Source organism: Diuraphis noxia, unplaced genomic scaffold, assembly GCF_037042655.1.
Source record: "Diuraphis noxia isolate RWA-SAM2 unplaced genomic scaffold, SU_Dnox_SAM2 contig0002, whole genome shotgun sequence".
NCBI lineage: Eukaryota > Metazoa > Arthropoda > Insecta > Hemiptera > Aphididae > Diuraphis > Diuraphis noxia.
The window spans coordinates 49,563,907-49,586,372 of record NW_028301712.1 but is presented as its reverse complement, the minus strand read 5'-3'; the positions used below and the strand labels follow the sequence as shown (position 1 = coordinate 49,586,372).

At 28.3% G+C, this 22,466-nt stretch overlaps 2 protein-coding genes across 3 annotated transcripts in view; both read right to left on the bottom strand.

Moving 5' to 3' along the window:
• The window catches only part of LOC107165369 (tyrosine-protein kinase transmembrane receptor Ror-like), an 80,717-nt gene that overhangs the window by 5,696 nt on the left and 52,555 nt on the right, over nucleotides 1-22,466 (bottom strand). For both annotated transcript variants that reach the window (XM_015513566.2, XM_015513567.2), the window contains exons 2-6: nucleotides 11,876-11,978; nucleotides 11,761-11,804; nucleotides 9,531-9,893; nucleotides 4,993-5,062; nucleotides 2,916-3,015 (exon numbers count right to left, since the gene is read on the bottom strand). In XM_015513566.2, coding sequence (XP_015369052.2) covers nucleotides 2,916-3,015; nucleotides 4,993-5,062; nucleotides 9,531-9,893; nucleotides 11,761-11,804; nucleotides 11,876-11,978 — 680 coding nt within the window. The remainder of the gene's footprint in view (nucleotides 1-2,915; nucleotides 3,016-4,992; nucleotides 5,063-9,530; nucleotides 9,894-11,760; nucleotides 11,805-11,875; nucleotides 11,979-22,466) is intronic.
• LOC149058606 (uncharacterized) lies at nucleotides 248-1,231 on the bottom strand. Its single transcript, XM_089220120.1, has one exon. The coding sequence runs from the start codon at nucleotides 1,170-1,172 to the stop codon at nucleotides 402-404; it is 771 nt and encodes a 256-aa protein (XP_089076246.1). The 5' UTR covers nucleotides 1,173-1,231; the 3' UTR covers nucleotides 248-401.

Genomic DNA, 22,466 nt, shown 5'->3' with positions numbered 1-22,466 from the left:
GATTTTTATTGTGTCTATATTTTATTTTATTTAGAAATCAAAATCATGATAAAAAGGTGAATTTGGATAACCATTCAAACATCAACAAATTTTTCCAAAACTGAAATTATAATAAAATAGTCTTAATAATCTTGGATTATTTAAATTATATTTATTTCAAGGTGCTAAATGAAATAATTTTACAATCTTTCTTAACATTATATATTATTGGTTTAAATATGTATAATATATTAATATATAATATTATTACAATGGATTAGTGTATTTTACTAATAAAACTTACTTATAAAACATTATACATTATTATTATAGACTAAATAAATAAAATTTATTTATCATATAATAAAAACTAAATATAGAATTAATTTTTTTTTGACATATGAGTAAAATAAATTAATTAATTAAAGACGACGACGATGATGAATTTTTGAAGATTTATCATTGAACAGATACGAATTATCATCACATTTTCTTCTCAAATAATCATAGGTATTGAACATGTACTTAATAGCAATCATATAATCTCGAAATATTATAGAGTTTGTAAGATTCCTCTTAGCAGTGCTGGTTTCTTCTCGGATTTCATTAGGGACTTCACCTCGAGTAATATCTTTCGGTTTTTCATGACATTTAGAGTCCACATCATCACTAACCTCACATAAAAGTTGCTGCAAATCACTCTTACAAGTAGAAAAATTGCTGTAAAATTTATTTTCTAAAGAATCATTTTTACTCGCGTCATCAAGCAAAATTTCAAAGCCAACAGAAACTCGTTGTAATACTTCATAACTGCTTTGTAATTCGTTGGGAAATGAACGGGAATTCAACCATGATTGTGCCATATTATCTTCAGGTTTATCTAGAAGCCTGGAAGTTATCCAACTATTATTTTCATGTATCCATCTATTATAATGTTCATCATAATTAGTATTGAATGTTTGTTGAATGTATTGATGATTAAACGAATTAATATTATTTTGACATTGCTTAACTATAGTTAAAATACGGTCCATGTTACCAGCATCAGAATCATCATAGTCATCATCATTATTTGTGTTGTAACCACAAGGATTAATCCAAAATGGGTCGCTATCTTCTGAGTTGCATATCATAATATTAATAGTAAAAAACCAGTATAATAATAAAGCATACATTGAATTTACTTTACTCATTTTAAATAAACTACAAATTTATTTTTTAAAAATCCAAAAAATTACTATACCGAGACAGTAAAAATAAATTTATTTATAATGTAGATTTAATAATTATTGTTATTAACTATTTACAATTTGTAAAAATTAGCGACTAGAAAAAAAATTAAAACGAATGTTTTACCTTATTCAGGTGTTTATACAAACAACATAATTTAAATTAATAACAATTTACATTATGTTAATTTATAATTTTTCAGAAACTTTTAGCGCATTTCCACAAAGTTTTTACTTTAATATTTTAATTAACATGTTTGTTAAAAATATTTAATTCTTGGTTTCATTAAATAGTATAACTCATGGGTACATACTACTAGTATTTGAATATCGTGTATATGAAATAACTATTTTACTATGTACTAGTGAGATAGTAAGATAGTATGGTGTTTCACTAGTCGCTAGTAAACTAGCATCGTGTAAACTAGGCTTTATAAATACCTAAACACTTGTTATTCTTGTCTTTTGATACTTACTTTACAAAATTTTACAACTAAATTGTTTATTGTTAATCTAGGTGGATATTTAAATACAATACATTTTTTACATAATATTTAAGATTTTTCAGTTATAATAATTATCAATTTACACAATAAGAATCATATTATTAAATATATATACATGGAGTGATTTACCAAGAACATTAAACTCCTAAGTTTCATATAATGTATTTATTCAAATTAAAATGTTTGAAAATTAAATATTCTTAATTAAAGACCATATTTTCAAAATCTTGAGATTATTTTTACTACTTTATCTAGTGGCAATACAAACTCTTGTTTTTAAAATCACCTAGTTCTAAGGCAATAACAAGTTAAAAAATTAAAATAACTGATTCTACTGGTGACTGAACAGGTAAAAATCATTTTTAGCATAAAGTCTTTAAGGTGTAGCACTTTAAAGTGGCGATGAACATTGAACATAAATAATCCTTAATCATGAGTAGGGATTTCAGACGTATTAACTCAGCACCACTCAAGAATTAGCTACAGGAAAAATGAGTTTTATATGAATGTAAGTTTGTATATGATAATTGTATTACCCTGTAATACTGATTGCAAAATCGGATACAACAATTGATACTGTACTTAAATTGAATCTTACATAATATTTAACACATATAATCAACAAAAAAAAAATGAGCTATCTGAAAATCAACTAATGGAAATCAAAGAAATATAATTTTTAATTTTAATTTATTAATACTTTGAATATACAATAATAACTTGTTCTACCAAATATTTTAGATTAAAAAAAAAAAAATAGACAGTAATTTTATTTTCTATAAGTTGAAATTTTCCTATATATTTTTATTAATTTTTTGATACAATAGCCTAAGAATTTTCACTTCTCAAGTGCTTTCTTGTGACACACATACTTGTACATAAACAATTAATATGACATTATAACTAAATGTATGATATCCAACCTGACATAAAATTGTTATGCTTATGTCACTATAGAAAATGATTAATTTTAATTCTTAATTAATTTCATTATTGTACTATTTTAGCAACAAAATTATAATTTTAAAGGTTTGCATAAAAATAAATTTGATTTTGAACTTTATTGCATTCTAGTTAAAATTTTAAAGAATTCTTATAATTTGCCTTCAGTAAGTATTTTTAAAAACAAATACCAACAGTTAAGACATTAAATCAACATCAACAATAAATTAAGTATCTATACAAAATAATGATTACTTACTTGACATATTGGATGTGTTAAAACTTGACTAAGCTCTGGGATAGTTTCAAGTGGACTCTGCTGTTCACTGATTCCAAGGTGTGAGTTGATTTTGGTTTCCCTAAAAACAATTATTTTTATTTTTAATCAAACCATTAACAATTGCAAAACAATGTTTGATCAATAATATTTAGGTACTTTTTGATGTGATTTTCAGCAAAACATGCTAAAATAGTTGTTATAAGTAGGATAATTAAGTTAAACATAATATTTTCATCAGACATCATAAAATAACCAAGTAAATATTGGACTAATCTATGATTACATCCGTTAAGTAGATGTTAGACAAATGAGTAGGTAGTGAATATTTTTATAGGAACAATTTAATTTTAATCATCTTGAAATGAATATTTAATTAATATTAATTGCATAATGCATTAATAAATAATAATTATTGTTGAATAATGATTGATAATCATTAATATTTTAAATATTTAGGAAATTATTAATTCACTGATGACTAATGTAAGCTGATGGCCTGATGCCTGATAGTTGATACTAAAATGATTTGTGTAGTGTATACAATTTAACGCGCATGTGCCACTGTGCCAGTATAATACTATGGTTGATCGTACCTGTTTCATAATATTATTGGGTCACATAGGTTTTTGTAATGTCTTTGGTACGATTTTATCAGACCGAACGGCGGGAAATTCAAATTTAAAATGCTTACTGCCGTACGCATATATATAATATATTCTTCATGGTATTACCATTATTATGATTATAAAAATTTTTATCACTATTTATAAATTATAATTTATAATCAATGTTTTAAAATATTATAATTTATTGTACTAGGACCAAATTTAAAATCGATTCATTAGAGCCGTAAAAAAAGGTAATACAAATAATTGTAGGTACGATTTAGTGCAGAGGTCTTGTTCAACATTTACAATTACATCTATCAAGAATCTAAAACGATTAAACCAAGGAGTTTTGAGATAGAGTTAAGTCTACTCATGTGCACACTCGCCGACAACAGATCAACAAACCGTATACCTACGTATCAACTAGAACTATATGTACAAAAGTATAAAATAATATTCAAACTAAATATGATAATTATTTGTTATCACCGGATCCGGACCCTTGAACATGTTATCGTTCACCATCCGTAAAGTTAATCGACATGGATAAATGGATGATACTCATCAAAAACTAATCTAATAATTTTTTACAGCTAGGGAACGTGTGCTAATCGTTTTCAAAGATTTCAGCATAAACAGGTTAACCTTATATAAATACAATTTTTCGGACCCTGACTCGAGCCACTCCGGGGCTCACACACAAAACGTGAAAAGTAGAGCAAATGTGTATATGGGGTTCGGCCAAATCCTGAGCAACTAGAAAATCGTCGGGAAACTGATAGGAATTATTTTGAATCATACTTGGCGGAATGTATGATGTAGTGAGTGATCAAAGCTAAATGGTAGAAATCAATTTAATAATAATAAGTTAATTTATTTTGCTCAAGAAACCCTAAATTTGATATTTTTTAAAACACATTTCATAATTTGGTCTCATTCGTAAACTTAATTCGAATATTTATTATTGCATTATTATTATTACCTATTTATAACTTTTATAGTGTTTGATGAAAAAAAAAATTATCTGAACCTATACATAAAACATAATATAAAATTCTATTCGTTTAATAACTTATTATTATGATTAATAGGATGGTGGGGCGATATAAAAAGCTATAATACCAATCCAAAATAAACAACTAAATTGGTGTTAAGTTCATAACAAAACGTCTAACTTTATAAAATATATCATTACCACAAAAGTATATAAAATGTACCTAATAATACATATATAACAATACGTATTTATTTATGTACATATTTATTAATTATCGTTTAGCACTTCTTACATTTAAACATTATATATAAAAATTATATCAACAACTTTAAGCTCCAAACCTTTGATTCTCAATAGGTGGAGAAACATTTAAACAAAGAATGGCTCAACTGCTCAAGCCTAATCAGCTATAATATTATAAGATATCAGTTATCGTAAGATTATGGCTTACCCTTCAAGTACTACCGGATACTGGTTTGAAAATCCGAAATGAGGTATGTCTATACTGGATTCATCGTGGCCTATAAAATAAAATATCGATTAAAATAAAACTGTTTTAACTTATTAAGTATAAAAGTATAATATTAGGCATGTATTCGTTTTAATAATATATGTAAAATACGCACGTCCCGACTAAATATTAATAAATATTATCATTCAAGTTTTAAAAATGTCTCAACCAATATAATAATATATTAAGTACTTGTACATAATATAATATGCAGGGTTTATTTATATTCCATACTAAAATAATATTAACAATAAACACCACTGAGTGTGAACCTAGGTCATACCTACCTAGCGACGCCCAACTCAACTCAAAATACACATAATAATATTATATAATATTGACTTATGAAAATAGGGTGATTAATATTACATTGAAATTACCAAAATGTGTGTTTGTAGTGATCGCTTTAGTTTACACACACACACACACACACACACACACACACACACACACACACACACACACACACACACACACACACACACACACACACACACACACACACACACACACACACACACACACACACACACACACACACACACACACACACACACACACACACACACACACACACACACACACACACACACACACACACACACACACACACACACACACACACACACACACACACACACACACACACACACACACACACACACACACACACACACACACACACACACACACACACACACACACACACACACACACACACACACACACACACACACACACACACACACACACACACACACACACACACACACACACACACACACACACGCACACACACACACACACGCACGCACGCACGCACGCACACGCACATTTATTAGTTATAGATATAGTTCATTGTAGAGCAGGTTTAAGGCATACAATTAGTCCAATAAAATTGTAGAGGTAAGAGGATAACCCTACTAAATAATACAATAGTTTCGCCTTTTTTTCACTAAAATATAAACTAAATATTAAATATTTTTGTATATTGTAAGGGTTGCTATTGGTTTCAAATCTAAGCTGATGAAGTCAATGCGTCTTTGAAAAGATTCTACTTATGACCCCATATAAAAACACTAGAACTTAAAATTAATATGAAAGTTCTATATACCAGTCAAGATAATATACATTAAACATTTTACCAAATATTTACTTTTAATAGGTACTCGCAAATTTCAAGTAACAAATTATAAAATAAATATTAAAAGTTTCTGTAATTTAGTACCCACTATAACAAAATTTATTCGAAACGTGTACTAGAACATTAAAAATATATCTTCTATAAATCACTGCAATGGTTTCAAGAAAGGGCTGTTTGTCACCAACAAATCGACAAATTAAATGATTCGATTCTGTCTAGGTTTGATGATCAATCACAAATATACTATTCAGTTGATACAGTTTTAGAAAAGGAGGATTCAGTCCATTTCCCTACTGAATTTCTTAACTCTTTAATGCCTTCTGGAGTTCCACCTCATAAACTAAATTTAAAAATAGTGCGTACTTATATTATTTTAATGACAAATTTGAGCCCACCCACACTTTGCAATGGTACAAGATTACAAATAAAAAAATCGAGAAGCTTATTGCATAATCTTATAACGGACTGTGGTACTAAAAAAACTGTTTTAATATCATAAATAACAATTATACCCTCAGATTTACCTTTTCAGTTTAAACGTATTCAATTTCCAATTAAATTAGCATTTGCAACGACTATAAACAAAGCATAATAGGGGCAAACTAATTAACGTTGCTGTATTAATATACTATTTATAATAATATAGATCTTGCATTGCCGGGTCAGCTAGTAGGCATATACTATATAAATCAATACGGCAATCTCCTCTACATAATAATTAATAATACATTTTATAAGCACATACACACGTTTCACGAACACATACGTATAAATATTTTGGGAATTTATTACAGCCTATGGAGGTAAGTTGTTTATGTACACATACATAGTTACTATGCGATCTAGTTTCATCCTTAACTCAATATAATATTAGAGCGCAACACAAAGCGAGCATTTTATAAGGTGCAGTTTTGATTAATGACCGTAATCTGTTATTAGTGACAATAAAAGTTATAACATTATAATAATCGTACTAGGTCGATTTCGGTTACTGAACAAACAAAATAAATAAGTACTGAATTCTGAATACACCCCAAAAAAATGCAAGTTTTAAAATATTCCATCGACATAATAAACGAAACATGACGTATAATAAAATTAAAGCATTCATCTAGAATGTATTGTTCTGGTATCTCTATGACTATAAGGTACCTTATTGTTTTTAGGCGACTGTGGATAACAACCTACTTAAACTATATAGGTTGGTAACTAATAACTATATTAATACAATATAGCTGTACTTTGGTAGTTTGGTGATAACTTATTGATATTGAAATATCGCTATTTCCTTTTTGTTACAATATTACGTCGGAAGGTGATGAATAGGTAGGTAAAATATGATAATCTTTTACGTAAGGTACTATATTGAAGTAAATATTTCAAGAATGAGGTACTTAATAATTTTATTCGATCGTGGCGTTTGCCATTCTACTTCTACATAATAAAATAAATAGTACTTGTATTAAATTATTCAATGTTGTGTATTCATAGATGTATTTATTATTATTGAGCTTTTCAAGTCAATATATGATTACAAGTTTTCTCGATATCATATCGTTCTACTTTATTCAGGATAGGTAAGTACCTAACTTTGATATTTTGTAATGGGGAGGTAGCAGTTAAGACAACAGTTTTATTACCATCCAAAACCAACAGACACACGATTATGCTGTAATACATATTATTTGTTATAACCATAAATGAGTCAACGGAATTTACTAAGGATTAAGGTAAGTGGGTAGTTATTTATCTCAGCTGACTTTTATATACTACCAAATGTTTCGTTACAGTCCTTCATATAATTTATACTATATAGGGGGTGATTTTTTTTTCATATTTTCACAAAAGCAGCCTAAAAATATTTAATAAATACGAATGAATAAATGTTTTGAATTTAACTACATTGTATTGCATATTTACATCAAAAGTTTCCAACCAAAATGCGTCTAACTTGGATTTATATAAATACCATATAATTGAATTTTGGTTTTTAAAAATGTTGATACATTTACTGAAGTATTTACAAAATATAATAACAGATATTATGAAATTTTTTCACTATAATACTCATATTATTGCAATATATTCACAATATTAGTCTGGTCGGTAGTCTTTAATATCAATACGATACATACAATTAAAACAAAACTTGGAACTTGGAAGAAAGCAATATTTATAATACCTTATATAGAATTCCGTTAGTCAAAAACAGTTGGGGACCTATGTGATGCAACTATAACAAATTATAATGATACTATATAGGTAAACTGGGATAAACTGCAGTAAGAAATGCATTTTTATACAAAATACAATATTATATTATACTCTTTAGTTTTCGTTTTTATTCATTTTTTTTTTTTTAAAGAATGAAGTATTACAACTGTAACTCCAAATATAGTGCACAAAGGTAAATAATATATTTCGTACTTTTTCGGGTAGATACAAAACTGCATAGTTTATTATTCCGCAGTTTCGAAAACTTCTAAACTTACTACTCTTCCACAAGTTCACTCATGTGATTAATTCATATAACAACAACTTAAATGTGTTCATTAATTGTTATGGTACAATATTTATATTATACACTTGCAGCGAAACATACGCATAGTATAACTTTTAAATAACTCAAGCTCAGAAAATTGTACGTTGCATTCGCGTAAATGTACCTATATAATATATTAATTATATATAAATATATTTTTTTTTTATTCAAACCATCATAAATTACGTAGAATACAAAAACAGTACATTGTTTTACATGATTATTTATCACTCTTAAGCTATTATAATATTATATACGTATTTTAAAAATGAACTGGATGCGTTGTTGAAAAGATATAGCTTTATTATTTACTCAAGAATATATTTATTACAAACAGTGCAAATAATATTATAATGAAATATTATAAATATAATTATTAAATATCAATATGAAATGGCTACACATCATTTACATACTAATTGCAGTTATCCCATCAACTCAAACTGTATGTGTTATGACTTATGGTTGGATGTTTATATTATTTTTGTTGTATATCATCATAACTATTCATAACTTTTAATGAATTATACTGCATAATAATTGTATTACCCACTAAACTATACAGTTATGCGGGGAGGACGCTGAAGGATATAATCGGTTCTCTACGGTTATTCGATTGTTTAATTTTTATTTGAATTGTTGACATTTGCTGCAGAGTATATGTATAGTGCAATGTCTCAGATTTTTGACTTTCGATTATCCCCTCTCCCAGATTTTTGCTACCCTTTACTAGCTCATAGATTAGTAAACACGCACAGATTAAATTAAAAAATACATAATTTTCAAACTCACTGAAACGGTTGACTTTGACGATGAGTATTGCGGTAGACTGTATTTCCTCAATGCCGTTTGTGGCTTTGCACGTGAAAAATCCTTTGTCGTGTACCTCCAGCTTGTTGATCCGCAACCTAGACCCTAGTCCATTCTTATGTCTGGACTGAAAGCGTTTGACAGTCAGTCGAGGCTTGGACTTTTTATCACCATTCCCACCGTCGCCACCACCCCCGGCGCCATCTGAACCTCCGACCGGCACTTCGTTCATGTACCATTGTATCCTAAGCGGAGGCGGCTCACCTGTCACCTCGCAATTGAGCTTCACTGACTTGCCCGAGTCTCTGGTGATATTGTTCAGTTGTCGGACGAAATGCATGACGCCTATTTGGAACGTCAGATTAAAATTGAAAAATTACTAAAGACGCATTAAACAAGAATAATAACACATGGTCTATTATAAGTGTGCTAAAAAGGTCTTGAAACCAAATTAAGATTTAAAAAAAATTAACTTCCCATTATCAAACAATAGCACTTTTTATTGGTGCACTGCAAGTATGTATGTAAACATATTATAATAAAAGGAGATTTAATAAGCAATTATGATAAAATATTAATACAAAATAAAAATTCAACAATTTAAAAATATATTTAAATATGTAGACGTATAATACCGTATAATTGTAGTTTATATTTTATAGGTACTATTAATTGTATTATTATTGTTGTGTATTTATGAATAAATATACAGAAAAAAAAATGTTTTTGTATGAGAAATTGAGAAATAACTATACCTACATATCTATAAAATCTAATATTGTACATACATAATATAAGTAGGTATAAGAAATGTATACTATAATAATATTATTTTTATTATTTATTTTAATCTTGAAATATTATTAATAATTTTTGCTTCGATATCTAAAGGCTATTAGCATAATTATTTTTACATTATTCTCAAATAATAAATTGTGCCTTACAGTATTATTTATAATAAATACTGTATTTATAGCAAATAACATTAATTTAATATTATATTTAATTTTAATTTAAAAAAAATACATGTATTATTACAGTTAATATTATTATTATTGTGACTATAGAAGGTGGTATATGATTTAAAGTATATGTAAATGTAAAATTCAAATTTTATATCTTAGATTTTCAATTAAATAAAATAAATACATAATATAATATAATATTAATACGATGTTTTGTATATTCCATCGCGCGGAGTCTTACAAAAATTAATTTACAAAATGATTTTTGAGTTAATTAAATCACATGATTTTTAATTATTAGTTATAGTTTAACATTCAACTACAAAATGAAATACCTGTCCACATTGTACTAATTAAAACGTTAAAATTCGATCAGCAACATCTTTATAAACTATCCTAAGCTGGTGAAGGTTATCGTCATATACTATATAGTATAAATTATATAGGTATAGGAGAGTACATTGTATAGATCGTATCACCACCAAATACGGGTACTATTATAATATGTGCTTATGTTTAAGTAAATTTTTAACGAAGTATAATATATTATTTGAATATATTACTTAGTAACAATAAAGATAAATTTACATAATATTATACTATGTAGATATGTATATGTTATAGAGACGTATACAAATACAGAGATGATAAAAATAATTATACTCATCAGTCATCAATGATCAAGGTTGAGATGACAAAAAAAAGGTTATATTTTTATTGTTGTTCTGTATTTTGTTCTATCTTTTCTGTATACTATGTATATGTGCGTTGGGTGCTATTTATTATGCTGGCTTTCACAGTTTTAGTGATTTACACATGTATAGTTCTTCATTATAATTCGTTATACAGAATAGATACGTAAAATTGAATAATTCTATGTTGAACACATATTATATTAAAATAAATTATAAAATTGTAGAAATTAGTATATCAATTCTATTGAAATATACGATATATGGTTCAAAAGTTGTTCGGCGTATGAAATGTAAATGGTAGGTACATAATTACACATTTCATACAATATATCTACGCGTTTATCTTCATAAATGCATTTACAGATAGTGTAGTGTTTTAAAATAAGTTTTGTATATTATTTATCTAAATTATATATATTATATTATATATAAATTACATAATAGGTGCAAATTTTTTTTAGAGAAACTCACTTCAGAACAATGTTAAAGGCGAGAGAATTCAATTGAATTATTAATTTAATATTAAAATAAATTATAAATAATTAAACTTACTCGATTTGTTCCCTTTCGGCAAAAGTACATCGGAGCTGTCAGTTCTGTATAAAATCAAAATTAATTATTATTAAAATAAAGTTATTTCTTAAAAATGTAATTATCAATTCATTACTCGTAAGCAGTGGAAGAATTCGTGTCCGTGTCATAGTCGTCGTAATTGGAAATGCTACTGTATTCTTCGATGTTTGGCGCTGGTTCTCCTTCGTCCGGGAAAACTGTAAAAAAAAAAAATGTCACCGTCGTATTTAGTTGAATGTAAAAAACGTTATTTCAATATAATACATATTATTATACAATGTTAAATATATTATATTGAATGTTTATGTATTACAATGGTATATTTTACTGCAGCAAATGCAATAAAAACGTCAAGCCATAGTATAATATAAAGTCAATACAATATGTAATGTGATGATACAGTCGCGACTTTATTACAGTTGGATTTTATTTTAGGACGGAAAAAATAATATGCTCATCGGTTGATCCTCATCATGGACCAACTTGGGAATGTGAAAGAAGCTGTCGATTATATTGCACAGCGTATAGAGACGAAAATGATAATATTCTAGCCAGTCGGCTACCCAGTCAGTCACTATTATAGTCACTATAGTCAACGAAGAATTACTATACACTTTAATATTAATATGTTATACAGTATACACATAATAATGTACAAAGAAGCGAATGTATTTCGTAAATATGTTAATAATGTACCTAATTCGGCATAAATTATGATAAACGGAATTTCTAATTTCTATCAAGTTTCAATTTATAATTAACGCGCTGTATGGGTCATGCATTTTGCCAAGTTTGAAGCATTCTAAAGTTTTGCAGAAAGTGAAAAGTTCAGAAACATTTTAATTGAAATAATTTGCTTTTCGCAATGTGCAAATATAATTGCATGACGTTATCATAAATATAAAAAAACTTCACACTTATATATTTCTTGACGAGAAATATCACACTGGAATTTCGCGAGCGCGAGTCGATTTAAAAGTTTAAGTACATTGTGTTGCAGTGTATTTGCCCTGATTCAAAAAAATGCTCTTTGTGAACACAAAAGTTTGAATCATCGTGTAATAAAACTAAAATATGTTTTTTTCCAATCACTCTAGTCGATGACTGTTAATAGTTTGGTAAACTTTTGTTTTTCAAAAATGATTTATTTTAATTTAAAAATCTGTACATTTTAGATTATCATTTGAAGTAGTTATAAATATGGAAAACAATAGATACAAATGACGAATTTGAACACATGACCAATATAATATATTGGATGGAGTATATTTTTTTATGAGTATAACAAAAACAGTTATTTCAAGTAAAATTGAATTATAAACAAAAACTAACTATTTAAATTTTAAACTTAAAGGGAAAATGGCTTTGGAGTTTAAGTATAATATAATATACGGTGTATAGGTATGCATTTTGAGAACAATTCATTAAAAGCTATACAGAATAAAGAATAGATAGGTACCACTGATACCAGGTATATAGAGGGGTATATAGTTTAGTATATGTTTACAACAAATAATAATAACAAGTCAGTAAGATGCATTTTTCAAGGCGTTGGTAGGTAGGTATTATATAGGTACGAGTCCTATATTATTTGTGGGTCATATGCATTATGTTTATAAATTGTATACCATTTAAAAACGTTATATTTTGAGTTACCAAAACGATAACAAAAAAAAAACCCCAATACTACAAAAGCCAAACTACACGTCCTAGTGTGTGTATAATAACAACAACAATAATGGATGGTATAACGTATATATACAATATTATTGACTTGCCCTTAAGCAACCAGGTGCCACGGCCATCACGCACTACGAGCCATACCTATCCACTCCATCTGCAGTATTTTATTGGACATCTGTCAACGGGACAAAAGTCGAAGTATACCTATGTCTACCACGAATATTCTCCTGAAACGACAACACGCAGCGCTGTTGTATACTGAAATAATAATAATAAGATGTACTGGGTTTGACACGAAGAGTTAACAACAGTACGCGGACTCCAATACGTATGCCTACGAACAAATAAAATGTAATATACTTCTATACTTCAGATTAAATAATATTATAAACTAAGTACTTCTATTATTGTATATTTTTGTGTATATTGTATTTATATGTGTGTATGTGTGAGTGTGTTAGCCTGTTTTTAATCGGATGTGTTCCCATGAATAAAAAGAGGACAATGCGCGTTCCACGGGTCCTTGTAGATCGCACCCAAACCGTATATAGAGTAAGTACACGCGTAGAAAAAATTTTAGATGGTGGTGAGATTGTAACGATTTACTTTTGTAGTTTCGAAACAGAACGTGGAACATAAAATAGTTATAATAATAATAGTAATAATAATCATAATAATGAATAACGAGTGATGTGAATATAGTAACACGGACCTATAAACGTATAACAGATTGACAAGCTGGTCTATTATTGATAATGTAATATCATGTCCACACATACACTATTATGTCATTATAATTAATAATAATATAATATATTGTTCACTTTTACGAACGGTATACAATATTATTATATTGTATGAACGTGAGTCGTATATGATGCTATTGTCGAATGTCAAAGTGACGATGTATCATACTATTATTAATATTATATTATAAACCTATGTACAATTTTTGGTAGGTAAAAAAGGATCAGAACAATAAATTAATTAACGTTTATTGTATACCTATTTGTTAAGGTCGTACGTCTGTCAACCAATACGTATTTTATGTTGTGATTCAAGATTATAACACTCACTTCCATAATCAGAAATTTCAGGAGTCCTACTTTTTCAATTTAAAATCTAAATAAACTATTTTTTTTTATATGTATAAAAGGCTTTTGATAAAAAAAAAATTCTTTAATTGAAATGTACACCGAAAATATATCTATCTCTAAATACTACAGGATTTAATACGTGTCTGCGACTTTAGCAACTATCATGCAAGTCACCGCAACGAATCAATCAACAAAAACCTTTCCATTCTAACGTTTAACGAACTCGTTTCATCAATTTAACAGAAAAAAAAACATTCAAAGGGTTCCACTTTGCCACATAACCACGAAAATCCTCGTATCGCCGGAATCGTTACTAAATAAATCTCGGTTAATCTACCCGGACACCTCAAAATAAATTGCATTTATATCACCTTTGTAGTATTTAAATATATTTTATTCCAATTTCTCAGTGTCCATAAACTGCCTAATATGGTGGCCATGTTCTCTATTCTGTCACTTTCGTTAAATTATTAACTACTGACATAACATTTTTACATAATTGTATTGTAACAGTAGGTATATAATTTAAAGTATACATTTTAAGCATATTTTTTTTTTATTAAACAATTAACTAATTAAAAATAGGTTGTTTCATATACATTTGACGATATCACTTTCCGTTTTTTATTCATATTTATTATTTAAACAAATTATATTATTTTACAAGGGTTGCAAAAAAAAGGTCCAACGAAATGTTTTCACTGGTTTACTTTCAAGTTATTAATTCTAAAGCACTTTCTTTCATATATATAACTTTAAGGTAAAGTCACTGGACCGTAAATTATGTGACCTTTATACATGTGTAGTCCTTTATTCTGATTTAAAATTCTGCGTTTGGCAGTTTTACTCAGTGGTCTCAGTGAATGAAAATTTCAATTGTTTTCGAGTGACCTGAACAGTATTATATAATACACGATAAATACATGATAATAAGCCTGTGTAAACATTTGCTCAAAACATTATTTTTCGAAAAAAAGTATTTGTAAAAAATAATATATTATACTTAAATCTTTTATTTGTTAAAAAAAAGCTTTAATTAAAGACCCTTATACAGACAATTTTGGATATTAAATATATGTATTAAATTAATTCGTAAATAATAGATTTTTTTTTTGAAAACATAATGTGTGATGGAATAATGAATAAACATATTATAATAATATAAATGAAGACAAATGCAGTTTAATGAGTATTATTTAAATATAATAATAATTTGTCTGTTAACTATTATAACCAAAAAAAAATTTTTAAATGTTTAAACGAATAGTGGTAGTTGAAACAACAACTTGAAATAAATTCTCAAAATTATTATAAAATTACAGACAAAAGTGATAATAAGAATTATGATGTTTTTATAAATATAAAAAATTTCAACTATAATCGAAACGAAAAATATGTCACAAAACGCAATGTTAGATTAAGCTACGCGGACAAGCTTTAAAAATACGAGACATAAAACATGTTTTCCCGTGGGATTAAAATCGAACGTGCGTGCGGTTGAAAAATCAAGTGTGGTGATCGGAAAATAAGTCGATATTTTTTGTAATATAAATAAATAAGTACATCATGTATAATGTTGCCAATCGATTATATCTCGCACTCGCCGTAAGCACTAATATATGTACGTATGCAATATGTACATATATATATATATATATATACGATCATAAAAGTGTGACGCAGACGTGTAATAATACTATAGTAGCAGTGGTGCAAGCAGAGAATCGCCAATATATACTTTATGACAAGAATTTTATACAAAGAAGTAAACGAGTAAGTCGTAAATGATACAAGTGTTTCTATAAGAACAAAATTATAAAATTTTATGATATTATATCAAACACTTATTTAATTTAATTTACGTTTACAAATATTTAATTAAATGGCTATTATTAATCAGATTACTCAACCTAGTCTCTGTTTTTTTATTTTGTTTACTACTATAGTCAACTGTAATCTCAATTTTAATGTATATATATATAATAGTATAAATGGTAATATTGCGCCCGATGGCCGCGGACTGTTTTTCTTAAAAAAAAATAAAACTAACATTATTTATTAATTATATTAGTATATTTTAAACATAAAAGATAAGTAGATACTTATAATATATATATGTAACGTCGTAATACGGTTGAATATAATGATTATAATAATTTATAAATTCTATTACTGAGGGAAAGAATTTTCTACTGTAAGAACACCAGTATTTCTTTATATTAAATTAAAGAAAAACAAATAGGTACTCGTATATATATTATTACCATTTATAATATTTTAACTACAGTTACCTATACAATATTATATTTGATATAAATTATACTATATACATATTTAAAAAAAAATATAGCATAATATTACCAAAGAAATAAATCAATTGATTTCAAGATAATATTCACAAGATACTATGTTATTTTTATTCAATGTATATTATAATATTAACAATTTTATTTTTGTATATGAATACGGACAGTAACTGTGTTAACAATTTTAAATTAATTAACATATAACCTGTGTATTAATAATTATATATAAATATATATACAATATGACCAATGTTTAAAAATTTTGAATAATACTTTAAATTTTATTTTTTTATGTATTTGATCAATAATGTGTAAACAATTTAAAAATAATACCTAATTTAATACTTGAATTTTAATTGTTATATATTTAATTATTGTAATTTGACTTTTTTTCCCAAGGCTTTTTTTTCTGTGGATTATTTTTCCCGTGGCTTTTTTTCTGACTACCGTATGATAAAGTATGTATAATAAATTCAAGTAAAATTTAAAAAAAAAAACATCGTCACAATAACGCATCTTAAAACCTTATTTTATCTCTAATTTTGATTTGCAGCTCGTTGTATTTATAATGTGACAATATTTATAGTTATAACACGAGCATTCTATCATCAACTGTGAAAAGGTCTGCGGGTGTAGAGCTCGGTCACCGACGATAGGACGCCTGCCATCGACACGGACGACGATGATGTGTCATCGTCGCCGCACGCGGTGCGCAACTCACTCACTCATACCCCGCAGGGTGTGTACGCGTGTGTTTTTATATATATGTATATATGTATACGTGTATATATATGATTGACACTATCAAACGGTTGGCATCACCACATATTACGTTTTCATCCCTTTTCAGAGGAAGAAATCACCCCTCCTCCTTATACACGTGATCATCTCTCTCTCTCTCTCTCACTCACTGTCTACGTACTTATGTATACAAATATATATGTGTAAATGTGTTTAGATATATATATGTTTTAAGGTTAACTCGCCGTCTACCCAGGTCCATACCATAATAAATTTTTTGTCGGAGGATAATCCCAATAAACGAGCCCTGTAACATGTATTGTATATAGCTAGTATATATTATAATACACTGAAAACGAAATCTCTGTAAAATATTTGTCTTGGACAGATGCTTATCACACACACCTAACCTAACCTACGTGTATAATATACGAATAATGTATGCAACCCGATATATTATTATGCGCATATTATGTGTTAATATCCCCAGAAACGAGATATATCTCCTTCAGCACATCGGAGATGCTTCCCCCGAGATACCTTCAGCGTGACCGGCTATATAAGGGGATGGGTGTACATATTACGCAGGACCCGTGCCAGAGGATATACGAGAATTCTCTGCGATGTACAAAACGAAAGTGCAACAATATTGCGTTGCGCTATATTTTGCCATAGCGGTGTGCACACGACGACGTGCAGTGAATTTGTGAATTATAATGATGATAATAATATGTCTCACGCCCGTCGACTATTATAATCATGAACATATATACTGTAATATACCCATATCCAAGATACTACACCCACGGAGGTGCAATATCGTGCGATTAGATAAGAGTATAATTTATATTATTTATTATATATATATATATTGCTTCTATATACACGCAGAACGTTAACTGTCGCAAATCGGGGGTTTAACCGATTTTTAACACAATATTATACAAAATATTATTATTATGTAAACGATAATGTCTTTTTTTAAACAGGAACGCCGTTCTTGCAGTGTATTGGTATCATATTGTGCGTGTACCTATAATCTGTTTTTGGTTAGCAATTTTATTCTCAACCCTTTCGAAAAACCTTATAGGTGTTGTACATGTATGTCGTTATACTTTTATTACCATTATTATTGAAATCGACTGCGACTATAATAACATACCGAACGATTTTTGTCGACCACACAGCAGAAACGCGTATAAGTAAATATATTTGTTTATTTTATATGGTTAGATTTTCAACTTCGTTTAATCGTATTTTTTTGTATTCTTGAGCAAACATTCTTTCCCGTTAAGTTTTCCGTATGAAATTTAAACCGTGCAAAACTAAGCTGTAATTCGACAGTTTTTCAGGTACCTATGTTGTTCCATATTGCTAATCTCGAAATTGTTAGGTTTATAATATTATGCAAATGGAGAGTTGCCTCTGACAAATCAACTTAGAATTTTTTTAACTTGATGACGTTGATCCGCGTTAGATCAAAATAGAATATTGTATAGAAGTAAAATAGTATTTAACTGTTATATAATTTTTTTTTTCTCGTAAGTATTTATTTTTTTTTCTCAAAAATATACTTCATATCATAATAACTTACATGTACTGCATTTACAGGAGGGGTTACTCATGTACAAAATAACGGTTATAACGACAAATCAATTTTTATCGATAACCGTGATAATAATAATAATGCTTGTATATACAATATAATATATTATCTTTATTTTGAAGCATCATTAATAATATATAAATGATGTGTAAGGTATATTTTATACATATTATATATAAGCATACATCATATTATATATTATAATAATTGCCGATCATTGCGATGTCGTATGTACGTAGGTAGTGTCTATATAATATGTGTACACATATATTGTGACTATAACAAGCGAGTTTAACAAGGTTTCACGTTTTGTAACAACCGTGAAATTGGAGAAAAAAATGAAACGTACCTATAACGTCGACTCATCTGTTTGAGAATACTTATAAGAATACAGTGTAATTATTTTTAGTCCACAGAGGATATACAGAGCACGAAAAGTGTAGTATGAATAGTATATGATAGATACAAAATATACAAACTATTTGGTGGGGGGGGGGGGCTGTTTATTGAAAAAAAATTAATATAATATTCCTACCATATATCCGTGTATACATATAATAGGACATAGGTATATATTACCTATATATTAACGTCATACTATTAATACGTAATCTATTGGATGACCGGATGAGGTAGCAGTAGACGGGTTTATATACGTTATAGCACGTATAGGTATATGAGAAGTGCGTCCAACGAAATCGCTTAAATTGAAAATAAACATAGAGCGGAGAGATAAACCAACACTTGCAAGATTTATGGACTTGGGCTTCGCGCTGTGTATTAAATAAAAATAATAATGATGGGTACCGCCGCGGAGCTCTTAATATCAACAAATTGTGTTAGGTAGACATAATTGTTATCTCCAAAGCCGTAAATCATACATAGTATAGTATGCGTTTTAATGTTATTGCCGTTATTGGTATGTACTATTTAGTATTTAGGTATAGTTAAACGCCAGTGGGCGATACATATTATTCCGTATTCGTACCTATGTAAATATTAATTTGTATAATGAAAAAGAAAAAAGTGGATTATTGTAACACAAATATAATATTATACCTAATATAAGAGTGAAAAATTTGTAAACTACCTATTATACCCGTCGACACTGTTTAACGAGAATAATAAATAATAATATATAGTCCGTCGCCACACCCTTTCACTATAATTCTACTCGCGCTGCAACACGTGCACGTCCACTTAATAATTACACCCCAACGTCCGCACAGCAAAAATTAAGACGGTTAAAGACCTTGTTCTTGTTATATATCGATAAATAATATTATAAGGTCGTGTTGTAGTATAGTACATACATATATACGAGATGAAACCTACGTGTTCTAAATCGGGTGTATAGAATTATTATAGGCTGCGAAAAAAACTGAACAAAGGGCGGAAATGTAGTAGTTGAAATTATGATTCGTGTGACATTTTAATGTTTATCTATATATGGCTACCTATATATTATAAGATATGCCATGATTTAATTTTTATAATATGCAATAAGCTGTACGATTTTATAACGAGCTTTATACCAACAAGTAACTAGTACCTATATATATATATTTATTTCATTTTTGTATTGCACACAATATATACTAACTTTAAATGTGTTTCTAGTGTGGTGTAAAATTAATCGTATTATTATATAATTTAGCCAATTTAAGATACTTATGTGTATGGTCCTGCCAGCTATGCCCGGAACCGTCCTTAATATAGTTAGTATATACACTTATTATTAAATGAATAATTACGGAGCAACGCATTTGTCAAAACCAACATCCCGCTTGGGCCACCTGTGCTTTAAATTGAGTTACATGACGTGATCATTTAATATTTCATTCAACCCCCCCTGAACGACCAAATTTATAATGCCGTTGTAATCCGTCTACAGGGGTATTTAGCTTTTAGTCCTCTCAAATTAGGTTTTTAGTGAAATTTAAAAGCTACATAAAGTTTTTCCCCCCATATAGTTTCAGTTATATTTTTTAAATAACACTGCAAGAGTACCTATTATAATTCTTTTAAGCTCAAAATCATTTATATATATACACACATAGGTACACCAGATTAAAATATGAATATATAATATAATATGTAAGCATATACCTATGAGAATATTGAAGATCCGAAACTACTAAAATCGCTCATAATGTACCTATTATAATATAGTACCTACTACTGCTGCACGATATTCGAAAACAACCTGAAATTGGTATTTAACTGTTGTGTAGTTTAAATATTATTATTCTGTTTGGTTTAAGTTTGGAAATACATATGAGTGGTATTGTATTGTAACACGCCTATAGCTTTATTGAATGGTTTCGATGACGCACAAGCAACTTTCACCATAGTGTCGTCACCCTCCGATATAAAGTTTGTCAACTCTCAAAGAAAAACAAGACCGAATTTTTGAGGCACTCTCTGCTAAAGTATATATAATATGAAATAATACAGAGCTGCAGTGATATGTGTATACTGTTTAGGTATAAAAATATTGATTTTCTTTTTATCTCCGCCCTTAAAGTTTTGGGGATTGACAATATAATATTACACACAGCAGCCAACGCTTTGGACGAGTAAGATAAGTAATCGTTATCTTTGACACTGCAGGATTTTCGTAGCCAGACACGCGATATTTTGCCGGGCGAACGAGATGAAATGTGTACCTACCCATATCTGTCAACAACGCGAGGAAACCCACACACCGGATGTCGAGACGAATAATTAGTATAAAATTATTTATCTACTCTAAAATATGTATCGCCACGCTTTGCAAATTCGACGTGTTGAAATACGCGCGGCCCCAGTGGTTATAATTTAGAAAACACTACACACAAATACTCATAAGTCATAATACACGTCATAATAAACTATACATATTTTAATATGTACAACGTTTATATATTAAAATGAATCAAATTAATTTCAAATGTTGTTTTCGTGATTAATCATTTCGTACAACACACTTACAAACGTCGACGTTTGTATTCGAAAAATGGAATTTTATTTTTTTTATATAATAAAATCTGTTTACGATTATTCGATTACATTAACACCTCATATGTATATATATATTAGATATTATCTGCAATCGCTTATACCAATACGAATAAATAAAACGAACACAATTGAAAATATCATTCCCATAACAAATTACTGTGCGTTAGGTATATTATATATGATATATAATAATTAATAAGTGATAATAGTAATAACTGACTAAAATCGGGAACGCCTAGAACCGTCGTC